The following is a 22,799-nucleotide window of genomic DNA, read 5'->3' on the forward strand; positions in this document are numbered from 1 at the left end:
ATGAATAGTTAATACATGGTAAGGAATCACTATAACAAGGCACAACATGTCACTTAGAAATAAAAAAAAAATAGCTGATATGTAATCATACGGAAGAACAACAGACCAGTCAAAAATGTTTATTTTAGTTTATTTGTTTTATGTTTATTTGAATGAAAATTATATTGAGCTAAATTTGTATTATCAGTCGAGTTTCACATGGGAAACTAAGTATGTAAAGTCTGGAAAAGTTGATAAATTAAAAAATGTTATGGCCCAAGCACATTATGGAAACCACTACAAGAGACATATTTTTCAAATGTGTAATATTATTCAAACATACTCATAAAAAAATACAACATGTAAAGCCTGAATGCACTGTAAGTTGATAGAAGCGTCTGCTAAATGCATAAATGTTAATGAAGATATTTTGGTATAGTGGCTAATCTTCCTAACTATCTGACTTCCTAATCTATCCAAAATCTATCCAAAGTAAAAGTCTTTGTGTTTATGTATTCATATAGGTTTTATTCTGAAAATGTAATGATATTCAGTGTAAAAATATAGAAAACAACTCATCAGAACTGTGTATCCCATTAAGTTTGCAGTAAAGTTTGCAATAAATGAAATGTTTTATACCTTCATTTGATAACCAGAAAAAATTAAATACACAACGAAGAATTTATGATTTCTGAAAAAATCATAAGGCTACTTTATGAAAAAAAAAAAAAAAAAAAAAAAAAAAAAAAAAAAAATTGTTTTATGCATTCAAATAAGCAGACATGCTAAAACAGAATTTGGTAACAATAAAAAATATGGTTAGAAAAAAAAAAAAAAATTCATAGGACCCTAAACATGTAATTTTTGTTAAACTTGTATTAAATTGATGTAGAAATGTTTACATTTCATGGTTTTATTTAATTGGACATGCTTTTTGATTAATAAACTTTAATTTAACTATTAAAAAGGAGTCAAGAAAAAAAAAAAAAAAAAAAAAAAGAATCCAGTTAAAAAAAATTAAATGCACTCCAGATTTTTAAAAAAAAAAATAAAAAAATAAAACAGATTTCATAGGGCCCTACATCTTGAATTAATTGTACTGACACATAAAGAGCATCTACTCCGAACTCTCCAACTCTTCAACAAGGAAGCGCTCATGTTTTAGAAGACTCTGGTAAAGTTTCTCTTTCAGTTTAGTTGTTGTGATAAAGTTCAGAAGCTTTCTCATTTTGTCTTGTGGTGTTCCTGAATTTAAGATGATTTGGTATTTTTCATCACCAATCAGAGGTTTCATGTCGTCTGCAATGGGCTCCATCAGTGAGACCCTTCTGATCAACTCTATCTCGTGTTTCTCCACAAACTCAGCGCCTGCATGAACAAAATGTTGCCTTCATGAGAAACCACTGAACAGTATACTTTATGAAGAATCTGCACAGAAACAGCTTGATCTATTTTCATAAATTATATTTACGTTTACTGTTTTTGCAGCGTTCACTTTTCGGTGCAGCGTCAGTCTCTACAGTCTCTGCAGGCTGATGACCTGCGTGAATATTAAAAAAGCTTTTAATTAAAATCATTGTCCAGGCTTTCAGAATTACTTAAGAAAGTGTAGACTGCACATTCAGAAACTGCATATTGAAATGTATATGTAGGCATATATTACTCAGATAAACAACAGTTTTGGCCAAATTCTAGGAAAGCATTTAATTCATCCTTCGGTAGGAAAGCAATACCAGAATGCCCCACGATCTCAGACAAGATGGGAGTGCAATGTTTTAAACATGATGGAGGACAGTGCTGCTAGACATTGTTTGTAAATCAATATTGATATATAAATATTTTTTATTATTAATATTTTTATTTTATTATACTTTTATTTTTCATAATATATCTATGAATGGATGTAGTAGCATGCATGCAGTATCACAAGGTTATATCTTTATCATATTAATTTATGGAGCTCTAAAAATGTGTTGTGTGTTTGACATAATAAATCCTTTATATAACAATAATAAATATTTTATTTAACATACAGTATGATATTTTCTTGAACTAAAGTGTAGCACTGCTGACCAATCAGCATCAAGTTTCAAGTTCAAGAATTCATAATCCCTGTGTCCTAATATACATACTATACTTCCTAAATAGTATGTGCTATTACAGTAAGTGTGGTTCCGAGTATGTTGACAGGAGGGTGCCCAAAAGTCTTCTGCCACATGTATCTCAGTGGGTCCTGCAGTCTATATTTAAAGAGGCTTAAACACTAGTTTGGTTCTCATTCACCTCGGATCAACAGGATCTTGCCCACAGTCTGAGAATGGAGGGTTGAGTCTGATTCTAGATCTGTGCAGCTTAATTGCATCTTGAAAACAATGACGATCAAAGTTAACACTAAAGCTGATCGTGATTCAAATCAAGTCCAATGATTGGTTTGTCACAATAGATCCTAAAAACAAATACCATACATCCATCTGTCCACAACACAGGAAGTTCCTGCAGTCTATACGCTGCAGATCATTTGCATTGGACCAGAACAAGCTAAACTTGCTATGCCCAGTCAAGGCATTAGATGCTAACATCTACAGAGCTGCCTTATGGAAAAAAAAAAAAAAGTCTGATCAGTTGTTTGTGTGCTTTGGGGCACCACAAGGATTTCCAGCAACTAAGAAGAGAATGAGATCGGAACTGTTTTGTTGAACCGTGGTTACACAGGATTCGAACCCGAGCTCCTCACCTCTCAAGTATGTCTCTGTACTCCGTGAGCTACCGAACAAACCTACCGTCCCATAGATATGAAGCTGGATATGTGCAATGCTAACGTTCAAAAGCATCAGTTTTCAAATCTCCCAGCATGTTAATATTGTTTTTAAGTCATAACATGATATCCTTCAAGTTACTGTGTGAAAATTATGCTTTAATAATCTAAACTCTGTAAATTTGTGTGAAAAGGAATAAAAGGTGTCAGTGTTTTTTCTGCCTCTAGTGTTCATTTATTTTGGAAACTGCAGTGGTGTACTAATCGGTATGGTTTTTTTTTTTTATGTCTTGCTAAAAAAGGTGCACCCAGGTACATTTATGCCATGAGACCAGATAGAAAACATGTATGTTAAGACTGTGAACTCAATACAAACCAACAAGCATATTTCATTAAGATGGTATCATTCACTCAGTTTTTTTTTTTTTTTTTTTTATATATAATGATAAAAAGCTTTAATATTAGATTATTAGAAGATAAACTTCCCCATTTCATTGGAAGAGTAGTGCACGTCTGTGCTTCTGAATGGCTGTGATATTTGAGTGATTCTGTCGTGTCGCGTCTGGTGTGGACAGATAAAATATTTGCAGCTGAAATCTTGTTGCATCGTGTCTGGTTAGGACTGTGCTTACACAAGTACCTGTCGATATGGCATATCGTTGGAAATAACTTTCCCATAGCATTGTGACATATACTCATAAATACAGCACTATCATAAAAATATATCTCTTCAACCTCACAATAGGTTAAAGTAGAATATCCTTGATCACTTGACACTTTAAATTTAATTTGTGGGTGAACTAACCCTGCTTGTACTTGTGAAATCCATCTGCATATAACACAGTATATTATAACAAGTTCAGAAGCTACACTTAATCTGGTGAAATTTGTAAAAACATTTGAGAAAACCAAATAAAAGGACAATATACTCAAGCACACAGCCAAACTGACTCTAAATTACAAAGAAAAGAAAATAAAAACACAGTTTGATTATAATGAATAATGAAGCACTGCACACTTCACCTACCCTCTGAAGAAACTCTCTGGGTGTAATCACCTGAAACAAACACACATATCTGATTATTTTAAATGTCAGAACATAGGGGTGAGAACCTACTACTTTTGCACATATGGTTCTTGCCCCATAACAACGAAGCTCATAACAAATATTACCGTCACGTATTTTGGCTTCCCAAACACCTTCACTGCGATGTCGTTGTATCAGCTGAAGGTGAAAATCCGTTGGAGCAGCAATGAATACTTCAAAGAAGTCTGGATTTATGGGCTTGTACTTGAGCTCTAACTGCTAATGGAGAGAAAGGAAAGGGTTTGAATGGTTTGTTGATGGTGAGAGAGCTGGTTTAGTGTTTGGGTAGTTGGGTAGAAGGGTTTACATTTACATTTATGCATTTAGCAGATACTTTTATCCAAAGTGAATTACAGTGCATTCATTCATTTTTTTTTTTTTTTTTTTTTTTAACCAGTATGTATGAGTTTATGGACTTAGATTTACAGATTTAAAGTCTGAACAGATTTTAATACTGTAGTACACTGTGTATACTCACGTGATCAGGTAAATTGTTGTGTGTCATTGTGACCTTTGTAGGTTGCATTTGTGCATTTTTTTTTTTTTTTTTTTTTTTCTGAAAAGAGGAAGCCTTGAAAACAAATGCAGCTAACAAATGCGACCTTCAGAGGGTGAAACCAGGGCCAGCCCAGGCTCTGTTAGTGCCCTAGGCCAGAATTTAGATTTCTGTCCCCCACCCCACCTTTACTATAATATAACATAAATACTGATAAGTATTAACATAAATACGTAGTAAATAAATTGCGATAATTAAATGGAGATGTTGAAGTGCCTTGTAGGTATTTTATGAGTGAATCTGTTAAAATAGATTATTGAAGAGACCAGACATGAGCTACTCTCACAAGTATACCTACAGTGACAAGTACTTATTACAACAAAGAGAAATATGAGCAATATGAAATGCCTAAAATAGTCTAACAGGCAACAAATTAAAGGCTACATTTTGTAATTTATTTGTAGATGTTAGCCAGCTAGCTAGCTAGTTAGTATAATTAGCGTACCTATAACTTTCATTTCAATTTTGTGCATACAGTGGAAACTTACTGTCACAGTGTCTGGGTTGTGTTCCCTGGGTAACCACTAGATGTCCTCCTTCCCCACGGTGTCGGTCACTTCCTGAACTACATTCCCCACGATCCCTGTCTCCTCATTGCACTCAGCTGTCACTGGTTAGTAATCATTGCACGCAGTCAATTCCCCATTAGCGTTTGTCATGTCCCTGTGTATTTATACCGGTCTGTCTTAGTATGTGTCACAGAGTCCTTGTTTATTCTCGTCTGTCTCTAGTCATGTCTAGCCTGGTGTTCTTGTTTGTTTATCTTTTGGATATGTTTGGTTTTGACCCCTGCCTGGACTGTTATTCTTTGGATTGCCCCTAAATAAAGACGTACTCGCATTTGGATCTCTCACTGTGTTTCCTTGTATCCCGGACGTGACAGAAGGACTCCGTCAACTTGAGATCCAGCGGTAACTCTGCTCACGTTTCCTCCCCAGCCACAGAGCGGGAGAGGAGCAGTTTTGAGGGAACTCGCCTGGTGGTCTTCCGGGGAACCAGGGGAGGTCGCCGAGGAGGGAGTGGTCGAGAGGAGGTTCAACATCGCTCTCAACCATGGCCCCCCTTCGACCCTGGTCGACACCGGTGTCGCCAGACAAGAGGGCCGACTCAACGCCTGAGTCTCTGGACAAGGTACCGCCGACTCGCTGTCATAGAGGGCGGAGGAGGAGACCGGCATCGACTGTTCCTCAAGGCCCGGAGGCCGTTCCCGAGCAGCCCACTGCCGTCCCGGAGGCCGTTCCCGAGCAGGCCGCTGCCGTCCTGGAGGCCGTTCCCGAGCAGGCCGCTGCCGTCCTGGAGGCCGTTCCCGAGCAGCCCGCTGCCGTCCAGGAGGAGGTTCCCGAGCAACCCGCTGCTGTCCCGGAGGCGGCGCCCAAGGCAGAGGCCGATACGGTGCCCGAGGCGGTTCTTGAAGCCGAGGCGGTTCCTGAGGCCATTCCCGAGGCGGTGCCCGATGTTGTTCCGGAGACCGAGGCGGTGCCCGGGGCCGAGGTGGTGCACGAGGCCGAGGCGGTGCCCGAGGTCGTTCCGGAGGCCGAGGCGGTGCCCGATGCCGAGGCGGTTCCTGAGGCCGTTCCCGAGGCAGTGCTCGATCCGGAGGCCGAGGCGGTGGCCGAGGCGGTGCCCGATGCTGTTCCCGATGCCGAGGCGGTTCCTGAGGCCGTTCCCGAGGCGGTGCCCGATCTGGAGGCCGAGGCGGTGCCCTATGCTGTTCCGGAGGCCGAGGTGGTTGCCGATGCGGGGCCCGAGGCCATTCCCGATGCGGTGCCCGATGCTGTTCCAGAGGCGGTGCCCGATGCCGAGGCGGTGCCCGATGCCGTTCCGGAGGCCGAGGCGGTGCCCGATGCTGAGGCGGTTCCCGATGCCGATGGGGGGCCCGAGGCCGTTCCCGATGCGGTGGCCATTCCCGATGCGGTGCCCAAGGCCGAGGTGGTGCCAGAGGCGGGGTCCGAGGCGCTGTCCGATGCGGTGCCCGAGAGGGTTCCAGAAGCCGAGGCACTTCATGTCTCCACAGGCCGTCCAGAGCACCTTCACGTCTCCACAGGGGCCCCGGAATGGCAGGTTCCGTCCTGGTCGCTCAAATGGCGGGTTCCTCCCTGGCCGTCTGCACAACCTGAACTGAAGGATCCTCCGAGGCCACCTGAACTGCCTGGTCCCTTGTGGGCCCCTGAACTTTCGGGTCCACCCTGGGCCCCTGAACTGACTGATCCACCTTGGCTACCGGTGGAGCCATCATTTCCTGTCCCTGTTCCCTTACATGGGCCTGGCCCTCCATTCCTCCCCCTGTTCTACCTCCACCAGTCCACCTCCCTCCTGGTCTTCTGGTTGTGTTGTTGTGGTTGTTGTTGTGTGTGTGTGTGTGTGTGTGTGTTTTTTTTTTTTTTTTTTACTTCCTGTCCCTGATGTCTTGGAGTCTCTGGTTGCCACTCCGTAGAGGGGGGTTATGTCACAGTGTCTGGGTTGTGTTCCCTGGGTAACCACTAGATGTCCTCCTTCCCCACGGTGTCGGTCACTTCCTGAACTACATTCCCCACGATCCCTGTCTCCTCATTGCACTCAGCTGTCACTGGTTAGTAATCATTGCACGCAGTCAATTCCCCATTAGCGTTTGTCATCTCCCTGTGTATTTATACCGGTCTGTCTTAGGATGTGTCACGGAGTCCTTGTTTATTCTCGTCTGTCTCTAGTCGTGTCTAGCCTGGTGTTCTTGTTTGTTTATCTTTTGGATATGTTTGGTTTTGACCCCTGCCTGGACTGTTTATTCTTTGGATTGCCCCTAAATAAAGACGTACTCTCATTTGGATCTCTCACTGTGTTTCCTTGTATTCCGGACGTGACACTTACATACTTAAACTTAATTATTTCATTTTATGAATGCTAGATTATAGTCCTAGTCATGGTCTTTTGCAAAAGACATTTATACAATTTTTGGTTAATTAAAAGCAAGCAGTAATGTAACTGAAATTAAAACAGCGTTACTTTATTGTAAAGAAAATAATCAAGCAAAAACGTTCCAGTTATGATGTTCTAAAAAGGCTTTTTTAAAATACTACATAAACCTCACAGGCTAATACACAGTCGTTTACTTGTGATTTCTACCTCTATATTGATATATTTTTCTTGTGCCCCTGATAATTTTTTTTTTTTTTGGAGCGCGGGACAGGATGGGAGAGTGCAGACACTCGTGTGTGTGCGGGATGCGGGAGAATAAAATGATTCATGGGACTTCCGTAAAATATCTAAACATAAAATATCTAACACAAATAAATTGTTATTCATCTATTGCACAAAAGCAACATGAACTAATATAAAATATAAACGATTAACAGGTGCAAATGTATGCAGAGTTTCTATTAAGGCTGTATATATATATATATATATATATAGGAGTAAAAAAAAGTAATGTAACTAATTACTTTTGAAATAGCGTAATCAGAACAGTAACGTGGTTCGTTTTAAAATGAGTAATCAGTAATTTGATTACATTTTCAGAGTAACTTGCACAACACTGACTCAGAAAGTGTTTAAATTTGTCCAACATGGCATGATGTTAAATCTTATTTCTCGTCGATGTCAATTTTATTTTATTCTAACATTATTTTAATCAGTGCAATGGTTGATCAGTACTAAAATTATGTTAATTGTCAGAAATTGTACTGCTTAATATAGGGGTGTTAAAGTTCTGACCAAAAAAGTTCCGGCCCTGGGTGAAACCTTAAAATGAGACACAGCAATTGACTAGACCACCTGAAAGTACAGTGTTCTTCAATTTGAGAAACATTGTTAAGGGAAATAAGACACATTTTTGTAATATTTTAAAATATGTGTAACTACTTTGGGTTGAACTTCAGAACGGCACTCAAACTTCTTATTCTCATCCAGTGTCCTCAGTGAATAGCAAGTCTTCGTCTGAAGTGAGGATACAGGCCCTGGCTTTGAGATGAGCTTTGACTTGATTTTATTCTCATTGTTTTCAGCAGCCTACAGAAAATAAATGCCACACATTGTTTTCCACCTTCTATAAAGCACAGACACTTGAGCAGGTGCTTCATTTCAATATCACTGACCTCTATCATTTTTTTCTCACTTGGAATCAAGTACATGTCACGGGGTGACGAAAGAGAAGCGGAACTAAGTCCCGTTGGAATTGTGTTCCCCCCGGGACGGTGTCGCGGTAACACCGGTCCACTTCCGGGTTGCGCCCGATGTCACAATAACAACGCTAATGATAGATTGACATCTGGTGTGGGGAGTTTGACGTGGCAATCTGTGAGAGGATTATGGAGGCGGGAGTAACCACATAAAAAGAGAAGTGCAGAGACCAAAAGGGGGTGAATTTCTGGGACGTTTGGGCTGGCGTGTGGAGGTATTCGAGGACTATTGTGGGGTTTCGGCTATCTGGCTGTGCAACAGTTATATCAGCGATCGAGTGGAGATATTCAGGACAGAAAGAGTGTGAGTTCTGGAAAGCAAGTGGAGACCAGGCCGCGCCATCACTATCGGAGGGAAGTTAAGAGACCTGATCTGGGACTTCGATCAATTGTATACATCTGGACTGGGAGTGATAACGTTGTGAAGTGGACGGAGCCATCGTTGGGGTGAGTGCTGGCTCTATTTGCACTAAGTGTGGGTGTGCCGTGTCTGAAGTGGTGTGTCTGCACAAATAAATCGTTTGAAGTGATGGTTACAGAGTGTGGGGAAGATATGTAGAGTTAATGCCGGACGCTCACCACCCCGAGAGCCCACCACCGTCACCGTAATCCACACCCAGGCACTGACTGAAGCATCTCCCAGCCGTAAGCCCCATTACTTATTCAAGAACACCTACTTACTGTTGATTACTTACTCTGCTGTGCAGATCGCAGGATCCTCTGGGCTGAACGCCGCATGTGATGTCCCTATGAAAGGAGGTGGACACAAGAATTATTCTTTTCCTGGTTACAACCGAAGCATCTCCCAGCCGTAAGCCCCATTACTTATTCAAGAACGCATACTTACTGTTGATTATTTACTCTGCTGTGCAGATCGCAGGATCCTCTGGGCTGAACGCCGCATGTGATGTCCCTATGAAAGGAGGTGGACACAAGAATTATTCTTTTCCCGGTTACAACCGAAGCATCTCCCAGCCGTAAGCCCCATTACTTATTCAAGAACACCTACTTACTGTTGATTACTTACTCCACTGTGCAGATCGCAGGATCCTCTGGGCTGAACGCCGCATGTGATGTCCCTATGAAAGGAGGTTGGACACAAGAATTATTCTTTTCCTGGTTACAACCGAAGCATCTCCCAGCCGTAAGCCCCCATTACTTATTCAAGAACGCATACTTACTGGTGATTACTTACTCTGCTGTGCAGATCGCAGGATCCTCTGGGCTGAACGCCGCATGTGATGGTCCCTATGAAAGGAGGTGGACACAAGAATTATTCTTTTCCCAGGTTACAACCGAAGCATCTCCCAGCCGTAAGCCCCATTACTTATTCAAGAACACATACTTACTGTTGGTTACTTACTCTGCTGTGCAGATCGCAGGATCCTCTGGGCTGAACGCCGCATGTGATGTCCCTATGAAAGGAGGTGGACACACGAATTATTCCTTTCTCGGTCTTAACTGAAGCATCTCCCAGCCGTAAGCCCATCACCCAATTAAAGACTACATACCTGCTGTCGATTGCTTACTCTGTTGTGCAGATCGTAGGATCCCCTGGGACGAATGCTGCATGTGATGTCCCTATGAAAAGAGATTGCAGGATCCTCTGGGCTGGACGCTGCATGTGATGTCCCTGTAAAAGGAGGTGGACACGAGAATTATTCCTTTTCCCGGTCTCGACCGAAACATCCACGAGCTCTACTTACCCGGATATCCCCCCCTCATTCCGGGACGGGTGACAGACTATCCTGGCTCTTGCCGGCCCCGTACAGGCACGAACTGCCGACGACTCCACGCCTCCCCGGCGTCCGAGGTCTGGCTTCGTTCTGGTCGGGAGACACGGAAGGAACACTGAACTTTTAAATTGCTTTTAACCAAATAAAACCTTGTTTCAATTTTTTTATACTTTCGTCCGTCTGGTTCTTCTGGTACGCTCTCTGAGGTGATCCTGGGTTTCAGGGGCGGGTGCAGTCCGGCTTGGCCCCCCCGACCTGTGACAGATTTGGCGTAGTCGGCAGGGTTTCACCTCGGGTTGAGCGACCAGGGATTCTCAGATGGCCGACGACGAGGCACTGGGGGCCCCACCCTGAGTCATGCCAGTGTTCATGGGAAACCCCTGGGTCCAGAAATATGGAGGAAATGAGTCAGAAGTGCGCCTCTCCGAATGGCGGGCTCAGATCGAATATCTGGCCGGGCTACAGGGATTGAGCGCGACCCAACAGCTACAGTTTGCCCTCAACTCCCTTGACGGGGAAGCACGGCGGGAAGTCCAAGCCGCCCCCGAAGCTGTCCGAACCACCGCCCAGTCTGTGTTCAGATTCCTGACGGAAAGGTATGGTGACACCACTCCAACTGCGGTTCTTCGGGCCCAGTTCTTCAGCAGCAAGCAGGGCCCCCGCCAATCCGTCAGAGCTTTCGCCCTCCAACTACGGGAGCAAGTTACCAGACTGCAGGGACGTCCAGACCATGGTCTCGGAGATAGTGAGGCTCTGTTGAGGGACCAATTCCTGCTGGGGCTAAGGGAAGGCCCGGTACGCCAGGGACTTAGAGTCCAATTTAGAAGGGAGCCGGAACTCACCTTCGAAGACCTAAAGAAGGAAGCGGTGGCATTGGAGAACGATCAGGTTGAGGTGAAAGAACCCCCCGTGTGTGTGGCCGTCAGTAGCTCCGCAGTGGCTGTCCCCGACATGGCAGAGTGGAAACAGACTCTGAAGCTCGAACTCCTAAGGGATGTCCGGGAGCAGATGGCGGAGCTAACCAAGACGCTCGTGGACGAGCTGCGTTCTGGGGCTATCAGGCCAGAGGTGAGGCCCATCTCGCGGGGGACGGGTGTACTCGGACGGGGAACAGGGACGCAGGGAGGCGACCTAACCGGCCCAACCGGCCCCAGTTTGAATGGGACGAGCAAAGGACGACCTATCTGCAACCGCTGTGGCCAACCAGGCCATTACAGCCGACAGTGTGGTCCTCGAAGAGGTTCGGAGGGGGGTTTTTAGGTCGACCGGCCACAGTGGGTCGTGTGGTCGGGACCCCCCTTAGATGACCCACCCATCGGAGCAGGCTCCAAGGACAGCCTGGTCGGGCATAGCCCAGTGGTGGAGGTCCAGGTGTGTGGTGTGAAGGTGCCCTGTCTCGTCGACACCGGATCCCAGGTGACTCTATTCGCGGAGAGCCTGTCGCAAGAGCTGTTTGGAGATCAGAGGATGCATGGGACGGAGGCTCCCTGGCTCTCCCTGAAAGGAGCAAATGGTCTGGACATCCCCTACATTGGCTACAGGCTGACGGACTTGGAGATCCACGGAGTGATCGTGCCCCAGAAGGGAGTGATCATCGTAAAGGACCACTGTCTGGGGAGTCACCGGGCCTTGCTAGGTATGAATGTATTATCTGCATGTTGGGAAGAATTGTTTCGGGCAATGCCCACTCGAGGGATTTCGCTGGCCGAACAACAGGAATGGGAACGTGTCGCCGCTGACTGCCGACGGATCCAGATGTCCCGGGCCCGGCAAGGCCGCGAAGGGACAGGTCGGGTAGCGTGCCGTTATGCCCTGTCCGTGCCAGCGAACAGCGAGGCCCTAGTATGGGTGCGAGTCCTCCAGCGGGACGTGGGAGTGGAGGAATGGGTGTTGGTGGAGCCCCACTGGGATGGCCAGCAGGTAGAAGTCGCCAGAGGTTTGGCCGTGGCACGAAGAGGACGGATCCCGGTGAGAGTTCGGAACGGGACGCCCCATGTTGTGCACCTACATAAACATCAGCGGCTGGTCAAGGTAACGCCGGTAGAATCCCATCAGGTGCTGGAGGACCAGGACGTGAGCTTTCGCCAAGTACACCCCGCGGTGGTGGGAAGTGGCCCTTACCCAAGCGAGCTCGTCGCCCCAGAGTCTAGGGGAGGAGGTGCCCGGCCACTTGAAGGGAAGTTCCCTGCAAGGGGAGGAGCTGGGACCGACACAGGCCAGGAAGCTGCGAGACCTGCTGAGTAAGTGGCAACATGTCTTCTCGGCACACGAAGAGGACTACGGCTGTACCAACGTCGTGCAACATCGGATCCCTACCGGAGATGCAGAGCCCAGTAGAGAAAGGTACCGACCCGTCCCACCTACCCTGTACACGGAGGTCCGTACATTGCTGCAGGGTATGCTCAATCGAGGGGTTGTTAGAGAAAGCAGCAGCCCGTGGGCAGCTCCCATCGTGTTGGTACAGAAGAAGACTGGCGCATGGAGGTTTTGCGTCGACTACCGCAAGCTGAACCTGGTCACTAGGAAGGACGCGTTCCCCCTACCCCCGGATCGAGGACTCCCTGGCCGGCTTGACACGCTCGGCATGGTACTCCACGCTGGACTTGGCAAGTGGCTACTGGCAGGTACAAGTGGCCGAGGCCGACCGGGAGAAGACCGCCTTTACCACCCCGTTTCGGTCTCTTTGAGTGGGACCGGATGCCCTTCGGCCTCTGCAACGCTCCTGCCACCTTCCAGAGGCTGATGCAGCGGTGCCTGGGAGGTCAGTTGATGGAGTCCGCCTTGGTATACTTGGACGATGTGATTGTCTATTCCCCAGATTTCGACTCCCACTTACAACACCTTGGGCAGGTCTTCGGGGCCATGGAGAAATATGGGCTGAAGCTCCAGCCGGACAAATGCCATCTGTTACGGCGGGAGGTCAAATTCTTGGGACACTGTGTGGGCGCGGCGGGAGTTTCGGTCGACCCGGAGAAGGTGTCGGTGGTGCGAGAGTGGGCTGCCCCGCAGACGGTGAAGCAGGTCCGGTCATTCCTGGGCTTCGTGGGGTACTACCGCCGCTTTATCAAGGACTTCTCCAAAATCGCAAAGCCCCTAAATCAGTTGCTGGTTGGGACAGGACGCCCCCGAGGTCGCGGATCGCCAGCTATCCTGTGGAGCCCCCGAGTGTGAGGCTGCGTTCCGGCGACTGAAAGACGAGTTGCTGCAGGCGCCGATTCTGGCGTATGCTGACTTCTCCAAGCCCTTTGTCCTATATACGGACGCTAGCAACCTGGGTTTGGGGGCCGTGCTGGCCCAGCAACAGGACGGTGTAGAGCGGGTCGTAGCCTACGCAAGCCGGAGCCTTCATCCAGCAGAGAGGAACGACGCCAATTACAGCTCCTTCAAGTTGGAACTGCTGGCGCTGAAATGGGCACTCAGCGAAAAGTTTAAAGATTACTTGTGGGGTGCCCAGGTGACGGTAGTAACTGACAACAACCCCCTAGTACATCTACAGACGGCGAAGTTGGGGGCAGTGGAACAGCGCTGGGTGGCCCAGTTGGCAAATTACAACTACCAGCTCCGATACCGGCCAGGACGGGAGAACACCAACGCTGACGCCGTGTCCGGACTGCCGGAAGCTCAAGGTCCGAGGGACCCACCGGAGCCCACGCCAGACCCCGAAGGAGAGGAGTGTATGGTGGGGCATTGTGGAGGCGCCGGGGACTCAACAGGAGGGGATGCCTGTGAGTTGGGGATGGGACCCCTGCCGCTGGGAAAGAGCGACAGCAGGCTGACGGGGAGATCAGTGGCTTGATGCGATGGCTGGAATGGGGCCGAAAACCGACGTTGGCCGAACAACGGGCCCAAGGGGGACACAGGAAGGAAGCTGTTGGGACAATGGGCCAGACTACAGGTGAAGGAGGGAGTACTCTGTAGGTCTGTCCGAGATCCGGGGCTGGACGAGGAATTCCGACAGATCGTTGTCCCCGAAGGCCAGGTACAGGAGCTCTTGATAGCGTACCATGATCAGCTGGGCCACCAAGGGCACGAGAAAACGGTCTCTCTCTTGAGGCGACACTTCTACTGGCCCAACCTAGAAGCAACGGTACGTACCTTCGTTCAGGCCTGTCCTCGTTGCACCTTGTTCAAAGCCAGGAAGGAGGCACGAGCACCGATGGTCCCCATCCAGGCAAGGGCTCCTCTCCACATAGTTGCAATGGACTTCTTGACTTTGGGTCGGCCGGCAGACCGCTATCAGAACATCCTTGTCATTACCGACTTGTTCACCAAGTACTCCTGGGCCATTCCTACTTTGGACCAGACGGCGAATACCACCGCCACTGCTCTGTGGAGAGCTGTCTTCCAGCCGTTCGGTTGCCCCGAGTTCCTACACTCGGACCAAGGGCCAAACTTCGAGTCCCGGGTGATTAGAGAGCTGTGTAAAGTGTACGGCTGCACCAAGACCCATACCACTACTTACCACCCCCAGGGAAATGGCGGATGCGAGCGGTTCAATCAGACCCTATTGAACTTGCTCGGCACGCTAGACCAAGAACATCAGAGCGACTGGGTGAGTGTGCTACCACATCTGGTTCAGGCCTACAATAATAGTACGCACAGTACCACGGGCTACGCCCCCACTTATTTGATGTTTGGCAGGCATGTGCGGATGCCCACCGACTTATTGTTGGGGACGGCAGCAACCGAGGAGGAGGGGAACGTAACCGAATGGGTAGGGCGCCACCACCAACGCCTCCATTTTGCATACGAGCAAGTCTCGGGACGGATCCGAGCGGCTGGGAAGAAAAACAAGAGGCTGTACGACCGGACGGCTCGGGGAGCCCCCCTTCTCCCAGGAGAAAGGGTCCTGGTAAGGGACAACCGGCGACAAGGGAAAGGGAAGCTCAGTGACCGATGGGAGAATGCACCATACGTGGTCGAGGGCCAGCAGTGGCCTGGCCAGCCAGTATATACAATTCGGCCCGAAGGAAAAGCCGGGCCCGCTAGAGTGGTCCATCGGAACATGATCCGCCCCTGTCCGAACTATCCCAGCCCCGTAGAAGAGGCGCCAAAGGAGCCTGAAGCTGTAGCCCCGTGGATAGCAGGATGGGCCGTGATTCCAGGAGAACGGGGAAATGTCCCCCGCAGAAATGGCCCCCAGAGACCCGATGGATATGCCTGCGGACATCGACCCTGCCTCGCCACCACGACGGTCCCAGAGGGAGAACCGAGGTCGGCCCCCGGCACGCTATGGAGAATGGGCGACTGAAAGGCGTTCTAGGGACTAGAACGGTTTGGCAGGGGGGTATGTCACGGGGTGACGAAAGAGAAGCGGAACTAAGTCCCGTTGGAATTGTGTTCCCCCCGGGACGGTGTCGCGGTAACACCGGTCCACTTCCGGGTTGCGCCCGATGTCACAATAACAACGCTAATGATAGATTGACATCTGGTGTGGGGAGTTTGACGTGGCGATCTGTGAGAGGATTATGGAGGCGGAGTAACCACATAAAAAGAGAAGTGCAGAGACCAAAAGGAGGTGAATTTCTGGGACGTTTGGGCTGGCGTGTGGAGGTATTCGAGGACTATTGTGGGGTTTCGGCTATCTGGCTGTGCAACAGTTATATCAGCGATCGAGTGGAGATATTCAGGACAGAAAAGAGTGTGAGTTCTGGAAAGCAAGTGGAGACCAGGCCGCGCCATCACTATCGGAGGGAAGTTAAGAGACCTGATCTGGGACTTCGATCAATTGTATACATCTGGACTGGGAGTGATAACGTTGTGAAGTGGACGGAGCCATCGTTGGGTGAGTGCTGGCTCTATTTGCACTAAGAGTGGGTGTGCCGTGTCTGAAGTGGTGTGTCTGCACAATAAATCGTTTGAAGTGAAGTTACAGAGTGTGGGGAAGATATGTAGAGTAATGCCGACGCTCACCACCCCGAGAGCCCACCACCGTCACCGTAATCCACACCCAGGCACTGACTGAAGCATCTCCCAGCCGTAAGCCCCATTACTTATTCAAGAACACCTATTTACTGTTGATTACTTACTCTGCTGTGCAGATCGCAGGATCTTTTGGGCTGAACGCCGCATGTGATGTCCCTATGAAAGGAGGTGGACACAAGAATTATTCTTTTCCTGGTTACAACCGAAGCATCTCCCAGCCGTAAGCCCCATTACTTATTCAAGAACGCATACTTACTGTTGATTATTTACTCTGCTGTGCAGATCGCAGGATCCTTCTGGGCTGAACGCCGCATGTGATGTCCCTATGAAAGGAGGTGGACACAAGAATTATTCTTTTCCCGGTTACAACCGAAGCATCTCCCAGCCGTAAGCCCCATTACTTATTCAAGAACACCTACTTACTGTTGATTACTTACTCCACTGTGCAGATCGCAGGATCCTCTGGGCTGAACGCCGCATGTGATGTCCCTATGAAAGGAGGTGGACACAAGAATTATTCTTTTCCTGGTTACAACCGAAGCATCTCCCAGCCGTAAGCCCCATTACTTATTCAAGAACGCATACTTACTGTTGATTACTTACTCTGCTGTGCAGATCGTAGGATCCTCTGGGCTGAACGCCGCCATGTGATGTCCCTATGAAAGGAGGTGGACACAAGAATTATTCTTTTCCCGGTTACAACCGAAGCATCTCCTAGCCGTAAGCCACATTACTTATTCAAGAACACATACTTACTGTTGATTACTTACTTCGCTGTGCAGATCGCAGGATCCTCTGGGCTGAACGCCGCATGGGATGTCCCTATGAAAGGAGGTGGACACACGAATTATTCCTTTCTCGGTCTTAACTGAAGCATCTCCCAGCCGTAAGCCCATCACCCATTAAAGACTACATACCTGCTGTCGATTGCTTACTCTGCTGTGCAGATCGTAGGATCCCCTGGGACGAATGCTGCATGTGATGTCCCTATGAAAAGAGATTGCGGGATCCTCTGGGCTGGACGCTGCATGTGATGTCCCTGTAAAAGGAGGTGGACACGAGAATTATTCCTTTTCCCGGTCTCGACCGAAACATCCACGAGCTCTACTTACCCGGATATCCCCCCCTCATTCCGGGACGGGTGACAGACTATCCTGGCTCTTGCCGGCCCCGTACAGGCACGAACTGCCGACGACTCCACGCCTCCCTGGCGTCCGAGGTCTGGCTTCGTTCTGGTCGGGAGACACGGAAGGAACACTGAACTTTTAAATTGCTTTTAACCAAATAAAACCTTGTTCAATTTTTTTATACTTTCGTCCGTCTGGTTCTTCTGGTACGCTCTCTGAGGTGATCCTGGGTTTCAGGGGCGGGTGCAGTCCGGCTTGCCCCCCCCGACCTGTGACATACACATGAAGTGTCAGGTATGATTTCTGAGTTTCATAGATTAGTGTTTCACAGTGGTAATACACAGAGAAGCCATTCCTCAAAAGAAGACCTTTCGTCTCAAATGAAATCCCACTGTCTTCAACATGAACAACCTTCACTTCATCTTTAATGGGAGATCCACCTGCAACGTAGTAAATTAGCTGATGATGATCAGATGCAACAAAAACAAGAATAGTAATGATTGCATTTTTATTTTAAAGGGGTCAAGAATTAAAATTTTACCTTATCTGGCCTTTGTAAGCTAATATATAAACACACTGTGAGTTTCCGAACTCAAAGTTTCCAAGTTTTTAATATGTAATAGAGACGAATACATCAGCACAAAACTGCATGTTTAGACACAGATCAATGTTGTTTTGTTATTGTTTATTTGCTTACTTTGTTTGCTCTTCGTAGAATGAAAATAATTTGTAATTCATGTTTTGTTCAAATTATATATAGAAAGCATGCAAAAACACTCCCTTTATAATCGTCTGACCTGTCAATCACACAGCGCACTGTCTGCACTTAATGAATCCCTTATTTACATTGTGTGTGTGTGTGTGTGTGTGTGTGTGTGTGTGTGCACTCAAATCGAGTTGCAATGAGATAAATTGTGCAACAATCAGCCTAGATCAAAATATAATGCTAAAACACTTTTCATGATTAGTTCATCAACACATTTGCAAAAGAGTTTTATATTTAAAGATGTAAGCAAGGTGGAAAATGGCCTTTGATTTCTAATTTGTGACAGATTTTGTGAAAAAAACAAAAACAAATAATAATATTAAAATGTAAAAACCATGAATCCACGACCCCTTTAAAATGTGTACAAAATTTGGGAAGATTTACCTAAACACAGAAAGTGGGGTAGATAGACTGCCTTTGGTTTTCCTGAGATGATGGCAATATCCATCAAGGGGCCGCACGGTGTAAAGCCCTCCATTTCTGGAAAATCAGCTACACATTCCCAGTCACAAATGTGATACTTAAGCTGAACAGAACGGGAGCAATCGATACGAAGACCAGTCCTGCTGCATTCGTAACGGCCTGATTTAAGCTGTAGTCTGTTGGACAGAGACTCATTTAGGAGTACAGTTGCTGTATATAAACTATGAAAATGTACAATAAATAAAAGAGATGCACGGATGCAGAGATGCAGCAGATATAGTACCTGTACTTCAACTGTGCATCCTCTGAGATCAGAGAGGGTTCAATCGGGTCCCATTTATAGGAGTCCTGGAACAATAAGAGTTCAAGAGCAGCTGCATTTTAACAATAACTAACTGGATAAATATTTGCTTTCATAAATAAATAAGGTATTGTGTTTTTTTTTTTTTTTTTACACTTAGATTGTACCCAAACCATTTCATCAAAACAATAGTAAATGTATTAGAAAAGTGGCTATAAAACGGTTGAATGAAATGAAAAAAAACTGCTCTTGACTTACCCTGACACCGGCACAAGTTTGACACTGTCTTTGTGATGCTGATGGGAATAATAAAAAAATAATATATATATTATAATATATAAGGAATTAAAATTAGCCATTGATGAACTGCCACCATAACACCAAATTTGAATAAACTAGAATTGAGGGAGTGGTGGTTCCATGTAGCTTCCCCAGGTTTGGACTGCTTGTATGACCTGCTTTTTCAGTTTTGAATGAAACCATACCTGTATTAATGCCCATTTTATGGCAAACTCTTCTGAAGTCATTAAATATCAATAAGACTGCAGGATACTCTGTGTGGTGTTTCACAAGTTCCATCATCTGTTGATCATGCTGAATCATATCTGTGAGAAAAAAATGAAATAAAATAATACTAATAAAATAGAACAACTATCGTGCGTGTGTGTGTGTGTGTGTGTGTGTGTGTGTGTGTGTGTGTGTGTGTGTGTGTGTGTGTGTGTGTGTGAGTGAGAAGAGAAGGCAGTTTCAAAGTGGATTGTTTTCTCCAAACATACTCACCAAGTCTTTCGGTTTCACTCAGATCTCCTGCTAAACCTGAAACACCCAGATATTAATCTGTTCATTCAGTTTCCACACTCACAGTAGCTGCCACTGTTCATCAAATGAGTACAAACTTTCCACTTGTGTACCTTTTTCATAGATTTTATTTAGACGATATAATAATAGAAATAGACTTACTCCAGGAACAACACGGCTGGACAACATCAGAATCATGTTTCCTCTGCTGTATTATTCTCTTTATCAACTTTATTCCTGATTTCAAAGTAGATGAGACATCGAATGATTTATCTTCAGTTTCCTTGAAGAGCTGTTGGTTTTGTTTTGGAACTTGTTTTTGGCTTTCATCACTTGATATGACAAAGAGCAAAATCAAATCTCATGATTTTGGTCAATATTTGGTTTTGAAAGAGGATTGGCTCATAACAGTGAAAATCAGGTGCACACTGTATATAAAACACTGACTGCTACCTTTTGGTATGTGTGTTGTAAAGATGACACAGCTCCTGAATTTGTTCTGCATATGTACTCAAAAGTTGTTCCAATTCTTCACAGCTTTTGATATCTTCACCTAAATATAAACAGGATGTAAACGATAAAGCCGTCAGTTGTTTATTTTTTTATTTTTTTTAAGTCATTCATTCTCTGTGTGGTCCACTTACAGTTTCAATACTAGTGTTCCTTCCTAAATCTTAAAAACCAACTGATTAAAGAGTTAGAGAACGTTAAAGAGGTAGGTCAGCATGAGATTTCATATCCAGTGAGGATTAAACATGTATGACAAGAGTTGATTTTATTAAGACAGAGTCAGATCTGAATGTGAATGTGAGTTTGTCTGCTGATCTTTCATTTAAATGACTGCAGATCGTGTGCTAAGAAAGTAAACAGAGTGATATTCATGTTCAGTTTCATGTTAATGTTATTGTACACTCACTTGCAGGTTTTGCCATCTTTTCATCAAGAGGATTCAGCCGGGTTTGTCAAATACTTCAGACTGGTGTGAGACGCAGAGCTGTCAACAATATTCAACTCCAAAACTTCAGATACAAAACAACTCTTCAATGTAAAATACAAAACATTCATGAATAACTTACTTTATTGGCTCATCCTGTGCTTGACCCTCAAGTGTCTTCGTCAGTGGAAACTAGATTTTAACACGCAAAACAAACTGAAAGCAAAATGAAAACTAAACCAGTCAAACCTGTTAAAGGGACACAGTTCTCTGTCATTTCAGTCGTCAAAGGATCAAAAGTCCATGCAAATTTTCTAGAAGGCCATCTTTTTTCTTTTTTTTCTGTCCACATGAGGGCAGTATGAAACCAGAAGCTCTGAAAGCCTGCAGCTCAAACTAAGAGCTTTTTCACAAAAACAGTAGAAGCCAGAAGGGATGTCTATCCTAGGCCATGTTCACCAAAACCCACAAAATAGCACTGAATAATATCTAATCCCTGATGCATAGAGTGCGAGCTTGGTAGAACCACTTGGACAAAAATGACATCCATAAGGTTTCATTTCATCATGACAGATTAAACAACATGAACATCAGTTTCACTACAGGTTCTACTTTACGACATGCATAGAAAATATTCAATAAATATTAAAAATACATTTTAAAATATATTTGCATATAAAATATTTGTTAAAACCTCTTTTTTTCCATGCAGGTTATTTTTTCAAGCCCAAAGAAATATAGTTTTATCATAAATAAATAAAAAGTGTTGTGCATTTTATACATTCACATAATCTCAACTTAGTGAGACAAAGAACTGACTGTAACGATTTTCAAGAAGGTGAGGAAGCAAGTGCGAGTTAGCGTATTTATTAAATGACAAAACAAAAAATGAACACGAAGACAGGTGGTACGGGGAATCTGGAAGGTCAGGGAGATATCCGGGAAGAGGCTAGGCTCACGGGTGATCCAAGGTGCAATGGTGCGTTGGCAGCAGGAGAGTGTGACACAGGAACTGCGGGGGCAGAGCCGCGAAGGTGAGTGGTGAGATCCGGGGATGAGGAGGAGTGGACGGGGTTCCAGAGACAGTACAATCCAACGACGAGCAGAACATAAACAGGAACACTAGAAAACATCGAGTAACACTTGAGACTGACAAACAACGCTCTGACAAACACGAGACGAAAGACAGGGCAATATGTAGGGAAGGGGTAACGAGTGGCAGTTGGTGATCATTAACAATTAGCGGAGATGCCCACACGAAACAATCAGTGCTGACGCCAGACACTCACTCACTCCACCCACATAGTGCAAAACCCGAGACCATGGTTTACCAACCGTGACACTGACTCACACAGATCTGTCGGTTAGCAAATATATTTTAATATAGAATATAATATTTATATATTTAAGCACAATGACAAAACGGCATCATTTCGGTTCAGCTTAATTTACTCCAAGAGTGAAGCCACATATATTTAACAAACATAACTCCATACTGGGTGTCCATCACTTTGTTGCTGCAACATAAGACAAAAGAAAGAACGAAAGCAAAAGGAAATATAGCTGCAAGCAGCAATTGCGGGGCCAAGCACTCCAGCGGCAAATTGAGGAGCTAAGCATGGCATGGAGCATCAGACCAAATGCAAAAATGACTAATAAAAGCAATTTTAGGATGATTAATTGAAATAGCTGAAAAAAATTTAAATACAGCCACTAGTAATATGATTAAATGGTTTACCACTTTTGACCAACAGGTGGCCAGTGTTAATTTCGTTAACGAAGACGACGACGAAAAATAACGAACATTTTTTCTGTGACGAAGACGAGACGTTGACGAGCTAAAAATAATATCTGATGACGAAATTATGACGAAATTTAAGCCGCGTTTTCGTTAACTAGACGAGACTGGACTATAATGTTATTTGAGGACTACCAGACATTCAAAATGCTTCCTATAGGCTTTTGTCTTTCAAAATGTGCGTCCCTGTCATTGGATTGCGATCGGATAAGGGGCGTTTGAATATCTAGTCAGTATAGCAGCCGCAGTGGATGGATAGACTAATAAAATGCGAACTAGCGATCTGAAACAATGGCCTCAGCACCCGAAGGGGTATGGATAAGGTAACCAGACGTCCCGTTTTTCCCGGGAGTCACAATTCGTTGTCGATTAACTTAAAGTTAGTGAAGGCGGGATAGGCGAAATCACGCTGATAGAAGTGTTCTCTCTCTCGCACACGCGCGCACGCATGCTCCACTGCCTC

At 45.7% G+C, this 22,799-nt stretch overlaps 1 protein-coding gene and 1 long non-coding RNA gene across 3 annotated transcripts; both read right to left on the reverse strand.

Moving 5' to 3' along the window:
- Nucleotides 1-1,027: 1,027 nt before the first annotated feature.
- LOC109110331 (NACHT, LRR and PYD domains-containing protein 1 homolog) lies at nucleotides 1,028-20,826 on the reverse strand. Of its 2 annotated transcripts, XM_042761223.1 has the most exons (16): nucleotides 20,681-20,825; nucleotides 20,521-20,598; nucleotides 20,058-20,157; nucleotides 19,767-19,936; nucleotides 19,587-19,622; nucleotides 19,292-19,411; nucleotides 19,065-19,102; nucleotides 18,789-18,853; nucleotides 18,467-18,681; nucleotides 17,597-17,756; nucleotides 8,445-8,478; nucleotides 8,212-8,358; nucleotides 3,908-4,040; nucleotides 3,762-3,791; nucleotides 1,451-1,519; nucleotides 1,028-1,347 (listed from the first exon to the last, which is right to left on the reverse strand). In XM_042761223.1, exons 2-16 carry the CDS (start codon nucleotides 20,534-20,536, stop codon nucleotides 1,097-1,099), a joined length of 1,584 nt encoding a protein of 527 aa, XP_042617157.1. In that variant the 5' UTR covers nucleotides 20,537-20,598; nucleotides 20,681-20,825; the 3' UTR covers nucleotides 1,028-1,096. The 2 variants fall into 2 exon arrangements, with proteins under 2 accessions (XP_042617157.1, XP_042617158.1); XM_042761224.1 differs by lacking the exon at nucleotides 1,451-1,519 and having other exon boundaries at nucleotides 20,681-20,826.
- Nucleotides 17,266-17,582, reverse strand: LOC122145722. Its single transcript, XR_006160530.1, has 2 exons — nucleotides 17,501-17,582; nucleotides 17,266-17,421 (listed from the first exon to the last, which is right to left on the reverse strand). It is a non-coding gene; the product is annotated as an uncharacterized LOC122145722 (long non-coding RNA).
- Nucleotides 20,827-22,799: the final 1,973 nt, after the last annotated feature.

The sequence above is a fragment of the Cyprinus carpio genome, chromosome A7, assembly GCF_018340385.1.
Source record: "Cyprinus carpio isolate SPL01 chromosome A7, ASM1834038v1, whole genome shotgun sequence".
Taxonomy (NCBI): domain Eukaryota; kingdom Metazoa; phylum Chordata; class Actinopteri; order Cypriniformes; family Cyprinidae; genus Cyprinus; species Cyprinus carpio.

Bases quoted from the DNA above. Each gene is read 5' to 3' on its own strand.
- LOC109110331 (XM_042761223.1), bottom strand. The intron at 18,682-18,788 runs GTACTATATCTG...TCTGTCCAACAG, and splicing joins GATGCACAGTTGAAGTACAG to ACTACAGCTTAAATCAGGCC. The intron at 4,041-8,211 runs GTAGTTACACAT...TCTCTCCATTAG, and splicing joins GTTCTGAAGTTCAACCCAAA to CAGTTAGAGCTCAAGTACAA.